We start from the raw sequence: 10602 nt of genomic DNA on the forward strand, positions 1-10602 counted from the left end.
ATTAAATGTAGTTATCTAAATCAAAACTAATGAATTGTGTCTTATGAAATTTTCTAACTCATATAAACTAAATGGTAATAAACAGGCTAAAAAAATCTGGCCAGGCTGTTGTTTTTATTTATTTTTTTTGGTTTTTCAGTTTTCTTCCCTTCCTTCCCTTTGTATGAATCTTTTGATTTTTTTTAAAAAGATTCTAGAAAAAGAATGGAAGTAGATAATTAAAATTTCAATACAATTAAAAACATTTAATTTAATATTTATATAGTTTCAAGGAAAAGAGATAGTGGAAACTGGGAAAGTTAATTTTGCATTGATGACATATTTAATATTTATTCCACCATTCAACTTTTAAGGATTAATATTAATATTAAGTATTATTTAATTAATAACCCTCTTTATCAAATCTAATTATGTGTATGAATTTCCTAACTTATATGATAATAAACCCATTTAAAATCGAGGTAAATTGAATACAGATATAGCATGACATTGATGGGACAATGGGAAGACTGAAACCGACAAATAGAATTTCATGGGAAAGGACAGTGAAAAGTTTATTAAAATTTAAAACCACCAATGTTAGCTTTTAAGAATTAATATCAATATTTATTATTATTTAATTAGTAATTCTATCAATTAGAATTAATAATGTTAGTACTGTGGAAAAAAAATTATGCAACGTTAACTAAGTTATCTATGTTCTATGAAGAAGGAAGGATATAAGGGAACTGAATGTTCAAGAAAGTAATTGATATAAGAGTATTTTTTTAACTTGATATAAGAGTATTAATTCATTAAAATAATGTAAAATTAACCACCAGCCGGTAATGTTGTAGTTAAAACTAAAAACTATGTAACAGCTTGAGAGACGTTCAAAAAAACGAAGAGGGATAGGAAGGGTGGTTTACTGTTTTTTTTTTAATATAAAAAGTAAATAATAAACAACATTAATGGATAACGTCACTTATGTGAATTGTTAGATAATTTTTAGGATCTAAGCAATTATTGTGGTGCATTATATTCCTTTCCTTAATTAACTTAAAATTAAATAACAAAAGCTTACAAATTGCAATTTAATTTAATGGATTTTTTTTTACATCGGAAATAAAAATTGCTCTCTCTAGATTGATCATTGGATCTCCTCACCCCAACCTATATGTCCTCTAACTCTTCTCACGTGAGCTATTATTCAAGAACGAATTAATGGATAAGTATTAACTTTTAAAAATGCACATGATGGAGGATTAACTTTTAGACTCTCATCACTTAAATTTTTAGTATAAATTCTAATTTAATAAGAAGAGATTAATGTATATGCACTGATAGTGTAAATAAGTTTTACACAATCATTAAATCACATTCTTAAATCACTTAATTTTGTGGATGTGCACAGATCAATTCTTTGTTTACCTCAATCAGTCAATCCATCGGAGCATCAATAAAAGAAAACACTTGGATTCCATTAGCTGCACTATTTATGTCAAGAATTTATTATTTATATTGAATGAATTAAAATTAATTTTTTTTAAAGTGAGACAATAAATAATAGGTAATGATAAAAAAAACTTACCTTCAAAAAAAAATTATCCATTTGTTTCAATTTTTTTTAAATGAATTTACAGTTTTGTGTAGATAAAAAAAATTCAATAAAAACATGGTAGTTGTGCTCGTGTGCAATTTACTTTATTTTTTCAAAATTTAAAAATCAAGGGGAGAAAGATAGCTCTCTACTTTGAATATTTGTAGATTTTGGTGACCTTTATATACTTTTTAAATTTAAATCAATCAAGAAGAGAAAGATAACTCTCCATTTTGAAAATTTGTAGAGTCGATGACACTTTATAGACATAATGTGCATAATGGAACGGGTGAATATATAAGAAGAAATAAAAATGGACCCAAAAAAATGGTATATAAGAAGTAAGAACTGATAATTAATGTTTAATTCCTCCTTGTTGGTGACTTGAATACACAGTGTGTGAAATTATAATAGATGTATTACACTTTGGATCGTTGTACAGAGAACACATGTTGTGCTGTCTCTTGAAGCTGTTGAAGAGACAATAGATGGCTGAAAACTTTGCCCTATTAATATCATGCCCCATGTATAGAAATATCTCAAAGTATGGCTTCTAAGAATTATAAAAATCTCTTTAAACAAACATTCATTCACTCCTAAAACACTTTCATACCCCAACAACAACTAATAGACCCATCACATTCTCTAGAGCTCGATTGAGAAAAGAAAAACATTCTGTCAGGTATGATCACCTCATCAATGAAAAGGACATTGGTGTCCAGAATGTTTTTCTCTCCACTGTCACATTGGTGTCCATTTGTTCTTCGACTTTTACGTGAATTTCGCTTGTCTCACCAGTGAAAAGAGTCAGAAATCCCAGTGTTCTGAAAACATTAAAAAAAATTGATCATAAGAACTAAGATGTGACCTTTTGGCAATTTATAAGCCTAGTAATAAAACATAAGTGAATCTCCTTCATACACAAAGGAGGCAAACAACTAATTAATCTCTCATAGATGAGTTTGTAAATTTAATAGAAAGCTTCATACCGGTCCAAACTGCATTCTAATTTTGGGGAAAAAGAAACCCTCATCACATCATTAACTGCAAAGGGCACAAAATTCATGTTAATCAAAGTATTCACTATAGATTTTGTTATAAACGAATCTTAGAGAATAGTGCATCTGGTTCTCCTAGTCTGGACAAAAGGTCAGCAATGACCACAATAAGGTAATGACAGTTTCACGAACATTGACCACAATTCCACTTCTACTATTGAATTGATAGAGAGATGAAATCTCAGCGTGAGCATACTTCTAATTGGTGGAGAAAAATTAAGCAAGACATTAGGCTTCTGACACTAAAATCCTTCTTATTTGCTTAAAATCCTTTACATTCACTTTTTGGTAGATCTTAGGTTTCTCATCATTAAGATTCCATTAAAATCCGTTTTTTGATAAGAAATAAGAATTCAAATTTAGAGGTAAGAACAAACAACCAAAAGCAGGAATTAAAAAACAGTCAAACCAAAATATTCATAAGTTGTTATTTGTTTTCACATCCATAATTAATGCTAGTTATAAACATTATAATTACCTGGTTCTGGTCCTTCCAGTGATGCTCCATTATGGAAAATACTCTTCGTTCTTAGGATTATACCAACAAATGTTAAGTACTAATTTGAGAAAGGAATACATGAAATTACGTGAATGCAAAAATTGCTGCATCTGTCTCATTTGAACCTGCACATTAAAAAAGAGGGTACTAATGCACTACAGACTCTCAAGTTGAAGTTCATTTATTTTAGGAGACCATAGCATTAGCATTAGCACCATCTTCATCAACATCGCTTGTTTCACTGAACATGTAATGACTTAGATATTCCATCAAGTAATTAACAAACACTTTGCGCCTTCAGTCAAGGCTACATCTTCCTCATGGCATCCAAATCCAGAGGTATAAGTATAACAGAGGTATAAACTTAGGTTGATCATGGGAAAGGGGTAGAAGCTAAATTTGAAAGTTAAAGGGGGGGAAAAAAGAAAAGGCATAAATGTAAGAAGGTGTAGTTGGACCAATAACCTAAGAAGGAAAAGAGCAGGAAAGAGCTTGCTTGAGGAAACATATGTATGAATCTAAATCAATTTATTTGAAAATGTAGATCAAGTGCACAAATGTCCCAGAACAGCAAGTCTCAGAGTCCAAAAACACAACAGATTTTTGTATTAGGAGACAAAAAGTAGTAGGATGAAATAAAATTTAATCAGCTATAGGAAAGATATATGTCAAGCATTGGAATTTATTAGTTGCAAGTAACGTAAGAACTTTCTTTGACAATATTGCATCTCCAACATGGTCACACTCACACCCAACATAGAGAGTGCTAACCTGTTAAAACTCCCCATGTTATGAGATCAGCCAATTGCATAACAAACATTAGATGTTAAGAAAATTAACAAACTTGGTGCATTAAAGAAAGAAATTTATAAAATGTAAATGAAGCAATTTAAGGGTGCAGCGAATTAAGCCAAAGCCAAAGACAGAGCACTCTTACTTGTTCATTTTTTTAGAAGTAAAATTAGATTCCCATTGGTTTAGAACTTTCTCCTCCCATATGTTGTTCGAAACCTTGTAAGCTACTCAGTGGCTGCAGGTGATTCTGAAGTAAATCGAGCAGGTAGTCAGGTACTACCAAAATTAAGTGTTTTACATGCTCTGGTTGTGCCTATGCCCTGGTTCATAGCTGGATAGATAAATAGTAATGTGCTTGGAAAGCCAAAATTCTTCCATCTCTAAGACCATAGACATGAACAAATTGGATAACAAATAGGCAAAGAAGAAGCTCTAATTAAGAGCCAGCTACAATTTGTCTAACAATCAAAACCCAGTAAAACCCTTTTAAATTACACTCTTTCTTAATACTTCTAGAAATAAAATAGAAGAGTATTTGTGAAGCCAGTCCAAAGAGCATTGATTTAATAAAAAGGCATTAAAAAAACACTATGCAAGAAACAATACAGGATCTGTTATTCTCACACTGACGCATCCTGTTCCTTGCACATTACGTGTGGAAGCCCAGACCCTATTTCAACAGCCATTTCTCCTACATAGTGAATATCTAAGAATGTAAAATCAGTAGCCTTTCAAAAAAAAAAAATTAGTTCTATAATTTATGTAGGAGCAAACTGACATCAATGCACAAACTGGAACCCCATAATCCCAGCAAAGGCGCACCAAATCTGCAGGGCGCGAATCACAGAGAACAATTCAAATCAAATTTGTTTTGGCAAAATTCTTCTTCATCCTGATCAGAAAATTAAAAAAAAAACGAAGGGAACGAATGGATGTATGGAGGAAGAAGGAATCCCAGATGCGAGAAAAAGAAAGAAACCTGAAAAATTGCAGAAAGCCTCTCTCCCAAATCTATCAATTTCGGAACCCTAGAGAGAAAATGAAGGGAAGAAGAACATGATGCAATTTAAAGCCAATATTTCTTCGTGCGAATCCTGACTGCCAAGCGGACATGGAGATTGCGGAAGCCGTGAATTCCCATGTCAATCCTGACTGCAGCGGATCCTTGACTGAAGCAGAGATGGTCAGATACATGAAATCCTTTGAGGAAGAATGCGAATCCTTGGCTGATTTTATATATTCGAAACCCTAGAGAAACTGCTCAGAGTAGGAGAATGGTTTCAGATATAAGGTGAAAAACGTTTCAGTAGAGAAACGGCTCAGAGAATGAGAAGGGTTTCAAGGTGAACAACGTTTCAGATGAAGTAGAATGAAAGATGAAACTGATACAATTGTGAATCAACGACTGAGATTCAATCTGAGTGAAATAAAATGACTTTTTACAAAAATATCCATGCCCAGCTTTCATAGTTATTGAAATAAATTGTTGAAGGACATTTGTGCCCCCAAGGCTGCAGAAACTCTGCTTTTATATATATTATAGATTATAGATAACATTTAATTTTTAATGAGCCTCTCAACTTGTGATGATTTTGGATTATATCTATGCATTTTCTCCCGAATTTTTTTAAGCAAAGTAGAAGCCTAATAAGACTAAATCACATAGTATACATGTAAAGATCCAAGACCAAGACCAATCACCCAACCCGTGAACTAGCAAAGGAGGCATAAAATGCCTAGAAGAAATCCATTCCTTGCATTTACTCTAATCTTTTTGCCTTTGGCTGGCCGCTAGGGTGATTGCGTACAGCACATTCAATTGGTAAATGGTACTCCTTAATAACATTATGCGGCCCTTCTTATTCTTGATTTGCAAATATGTACACCTATGGAGAGGTTACAATAAATAGTAGGTGGACAAGCTAGACTCTTGGCAAACTAGCAGTCAAGATATCAAATTATTGTGTAAACGAAAAAAAAAGTAGTGGTGAAGTTAGTTATCTCCACACCTTACAAAGTAAATTTTCTCACCATTCACAATGAAGTTACCATTACCGTTGCCTCTAATTGAACCATTATTGGAAACAACGGTTGACCAGCGACCAAAAAATTGTGGTTGGGTTGGTGGACTATCAGTATCATCTTTACTTTTAGATGTGGAATGTTGCCGCCGCTGAATACGAGCAGAGTGGTGGACATGAAATTGTGGTGGTGCTGGTGGTGGTAGTGCTGGTGCTGGAGGATTACCAGTACTATCAGCACAATGGGGGCAGAAGGTTGGCTTCCAAGTCTTGGTTTTAAGGACTTGATCAAACATGTTAAACAAGGCAAAAGAAGGATGTTCATGAGGGCCATCCAGTGTATAACCCAAATCACCATTGGACACTTGAATATTTATGGCCACTGAAACGCCAATATCAAATCTATTTGTACTACTAACACTTAATCTTCTAGCAGCATAGTAGTGTGTTATAATCACTTTAAAAGGGTATTCATCATCTCCTTTCTTTATGCTTCTTCCCTCACAAGAAGACCTCGCTTGTTTCCATCCTCATACAAGAACAATTTAGTTCTCACTGCAGTGTCACCCCCAGGAATTCGGCTCTCATAATTACTCTTCTCCAACTTTACAAAACCAGTGCGATTATCTTCTACATGGAGGATAAGCCCAACATGATCATTTTTAGCTCTTTCTACCAGGGACAGACAACGGGCTTTAACTGGAATAGTAGCATCTTGGATGTCAATTCCTATCCCCTCCTCTATGCTATTATTATGCACGGTTCTAATCTCGAGTTTACATGTTGACCCATCTACGGTATATGTCACATCCAACCCCTCACTCTCCTCCACAAGTTCCCAATCATTATCAAATATATATATCCTCATTCACATCTAATTTATGGGAAATTTATAGATGAGCTGATCATACTAAAGAGTAATCTTTACCCTCAAAGGAAGCGTTCTTCTTCCGCAAGGTAATGGATTGTGGCATCTAATTCCTATAGATATGATCTCTATCATATTCGTTTATATATCCACATTGAATTATTGAGTGCCACGATGCTGCATGATCAAGGATGCTTGCTTGCTAATTATAATTAATTACTGATCCACCAACAGCTAGATGCCCAGTTATAGTATTATATAGGCTTAATCCAGTTTTTGGTCCCCAACCTTTGTCATAAATATGGCTTTAGTCCCTTGCCGGAGTAAAGGTGGAGATTGGTCCCCAACTTTTTGCAAAATAGTTGGTTTTAGTCATTCCGGCCGGTTGGGTCAACGTCGGAGCTCCGGAAAGCTACTAATACCCATGCAGCCAGTAGTTGACAATTGATTAATAAGCAAGAACAAGTTGGATCCAAACAGAAACACATCAAGTTCAAAACTTTGGGATGAATATGCATTCTACAATGTCAATTGCCAAATACCCAGAAGTAAAATAAGATATAATGATCCCCACAACCAATTTTAAAAAATGACAAATTCAAGATTCTTCAAATTTCATAATGAGAATGGAGGAAATTGAGAGAAGCCCGTGTACCAGGATGGGGTGGAGGCGAAGACGGAGAAATCAGTGCGGCGTTTGGGAGGAGGAGGCGAAGACGGAGAATGAGTTGTTGAAAGTGTTCAAATTTTTATACAAGATTTGATTATTTCATCTCAATTTTAGCATGTGAATGGGTAACTTTTTGGTCCGAATTCTGGAAGTCGATTGTTATTTGGACCTTGAGAGCCCTTTATAAGGTCTAAAAGAGGTGAAAACCTAATGTTCTCTTAAAAAGTAGCTAAGTTAAGAGTATTTTCGATATAAAATTAAGAAAAATGCTAGAACATCAGGTTTATCTAAATTATAAAGAATAGAAAGACTCTTTTAGAGGCCATTAAAGATGTTGAAAAATCTCATACTCTTTTGAATCTGGCTAAACTAAAAGTCAATCCACAAAAGTACTGAAGTAATAAGATGAAGTTTAAAATGTCTAAGTTATGAGAGGTTACAACATACAATTGTTAAAAAAAATTATTCAACGGAAAGTTTTACAATACAATTGTTAAATGGTTGAAGATATTTGAATTCAATAATTTAGCGGTAACGAGAAATCAAAAGGAAAGTTCCAGGGACACATGGAGAATGAAGACTAGCTAAGTCAAGAGACAAGTTGAAACTTGAAAAGAAATTGCCAGAAAAAGAGTTAGGGACACATGTTACGTTTTAGTTACTTGTCTATTGTTGTAGGAGTTAGGCGCTTAGGCACTTATTTTATAAATAAGACATGCTGTAATGTCATGGAGTTCGCTATATTCGCTCGAAAATTTTAGATGCAAATACATCCATTTAAGTGAGATGACTATTGAGAAATTTGAGTATGTTGTGAGACCTACTTATTTTTTAATAATGCTTTATTTTACCTTTTTTTCTTTCTCTTTTGGTGCTTCTTTCTCTCAATCTTTCCAACTTTTCTTTCTATGAAATCAATATGTTTTTAATGAATTTCTTGATATTTTGTTCTACATTGAAAATGGAATTGATACTTAACATATTCAATATAAAACAATTCAAGAGAATTTAATTCAATCTCTAGATTATTCATGAATTTCTATTTATTAAAAAAAAACTAGAATAAAATAGAATGAGATATTCGTCACCAAAACTAAGAAATTGAATTGATTGGTCTAATCAATCACATATAAAATACATAGTTTTTAACCATCCGTCTGAAGCGATTAAAAACCGTCGTTGAAGTATATGACCATTCAAGAAAACTGCAGAATACATGCAATCACCAAAAGGTGATTGTTTGTTTATTCTTCAATTAAAACCAAGGGGTTTCTTATTCTTTTTCTGCTGATCATGTATAACCAAGCATTGTCCTAGCTAGTTCTATGTGTATAAGTTTAGGGGCAGAATGTGATGGTGTAGTCAGCTCTGGAGCATGAAAATGTGCTGCTTTCATCATCGCTAGGGTAGCTATAAGCCAGAGGACACTTCTTTTTGAAAAACAAAGCGTACTCTGATGGCTTGCATAACTCCGGCGACTCAAACTCACCAGTGCAACAATACTTCGCCTCGTTGAAAGCCACACACGCACTGTTGCAACCAACCACCTTCCCATCATTCCCTTTCACTCGCAGTTTCACCGGGCATGCCTCGTTGATATTCGCGGCACAGCTGGAGAGTTTGCATTCACCGGTTCCGCCTCGCGGAGCAATGGACATAGGAACATTGAACCCGTTCACGTTGGTGATTGCATATATGTCGTTTCCGCGGTTAGCTGCCACGCTTAGCTCTGCTGTGGTTGCGGGTGGAAGTGCGCGGGCACCGTGGCACGTGACTTGGCCTGAGCCACAGTCCCCGGTGGTGCAAGTGAACTTGTCGGAGCTGCTGGAGCAGCCGGTTCGGGCCCAGAACTGTCCCTCCCATGGGGAAGGGACATTGAGGGAGGTGGATTCGCCAGATGCTAGCTCGAAGCCTGTTTTTGATAGCTGGTTTTGGCCGCTGGCTGAGGTGCCTGGCCACACTGTGTATGGACATTTGTTGTTGAAAGTAAGCTTGGCTCCATAAGCTCCTACAAAATGAAGCATATGTGACACAGATTAATTGACATAGAGAAGAAAGGAAAGTCTTTGTCACGCATAATTTGGTCACTATACACCCAAATCAAAATGATAGATAAGGAAAGAAAAATGAGGGAAATGATAGATTTCGTATATGATGCGAGTTTGGTGAAATGATAAACTAAGCGTGTCTCCTAAGCCACCCAGTTACTCCCTCCGTTCCTATTTATAAGAACCAAATAGAAAATGCACTTGATCCTTTTTATAAGAACTAACTTAAAGTTTGTGGAGAATTAATTATTTTTGGACAAGAATGCCCTTATTTAATTGAGTTTCTCTCTCTTTCCACTTGCCATAGCATTAATGATGCATAAAAAATAAGAATAATGGGTGGAGGGTAACTTTGGAAAGTTGATATAAATTGAGAACAAATTTAATGCAATTATCTAGATTAGATAAATTTCTTAAAGGGTGTGAAGTGGTTGCTTGGTTCTTATATTAAGGAACGGAGGGAGTACCATATTGCTGAGACTCTGAGAGTCATTATTTTGGTCAAGCCAACCATTGACTTTGATACTAGAATTGATCTCCCTTTTGAGCTAAAGAGTAAATCTTGAACTCCGCATCTTTTACTTAAAACCTTGACACATTATGTTAAATGTATGAGTCCTCTCATTTATAGATATATATAAATTGCTGAACATTTTCCTCTACTTTCAATGGTGGACTCACGTGCTCACACTTAAATTCTCAATATTGGGGTGTTTGGAAATTAAGATTGAAGAAGAAAGCAAAGCTAGTTGTTGCTAACATTCAAGTTAATTATGCAACCAATGGGAAAATTGATTAAAAGAAATAAGATTGTATTAAGGAAAGAAAACTGAAAGGATTGTTGATCATACCACAGAGGAAGTAGGCCAAAATAATGCAGAGAGCAGCTCGTGTATTCATCATGGTTATTTAATTAAAATGGTTATCTGTGTGGTGCGATCTTGCTGGAGAGCTTGTTGGTATATATAGACTGTATTGGATTTGAATCGTCAACATGGATATATATACGTGGTGGTTCAGTGTTGGCCTTAATGATGCGTCTTAGACATGCAAAGTAGCATTCA

General features: G+C 34.7%; 1 protein-coding gene and 1 long non-coding RNA gene across 2 annotated transcripts; both read right to left on the reverse strand.

The window, feature by feature from the left end:
- Window positions 1–2030: 2030 nt before the first annotated feature.
- On the reverse strand, window positions 2031–4820 carry LOC130732618 (uncharacterized). Its single transcript, XR_009017086.1, has 3 exons — window positions 3116–4820; window positions 2569–2623; window positions 2031–2403 (listed from the first exon to the last, which is right to left on the reverse strand). It is a non-coding gene; the product is annotated as an uncharacterized LOC130732618 (long non-coding RNA).
- Window positions 4821–8580: 3760 nt separating this feature from the next.
- On the reverse strand, window positions 8581–10602 carry LOC130732619 (thaumatin-like protein 1b). Its single transcript, XM_057584629.1, has 2 exons — window positions 10390–10602; window positions 8581–9498 (listed from the first exon to the last, which is right to left on the reverse strand). Exons 1-2 carry the CDS (start codon window positions 10439–10441, stop codon window positions 8828–8830), a joined length of 723 nt encoding a protein of 240 aa, XP_057440612.1. The 5' UTR covers window positions 10442–10602; the 3' UTR covers window positions 8581–8827.

Source organism: Lotus japonicus, chromosome 1 (genome assembly GCF_012489685.1).
Source record: "Lotus japonicus ecotype B-129 chromosome 1, LjGifu_v1.2".
Classification (NCBI taxonomy): Eukaryota; Viridiplantae; Streptophyta; class Magnoliopsida; order Fabales; family Fabaceae; genus Lotus; species Lotus japonicus.

Bases quoted from the DNA above. Each gene is read 5' to 3' on its own strand.
- LOC130732619 (XM_057584629.1), bottom strand. From the start codon at position 10,441: ATGATGAATACACGAGCTGCTCTCTGCATTATTTTGGCCTACTTCCTC. The intron at 9,499-10,389 runs GTATGATCAACA...TTCATTTTGTAG, and splicing joins TTTGGCCTACTTCCTCTGTG to GAGCTTATGGAGCCAAGCTT.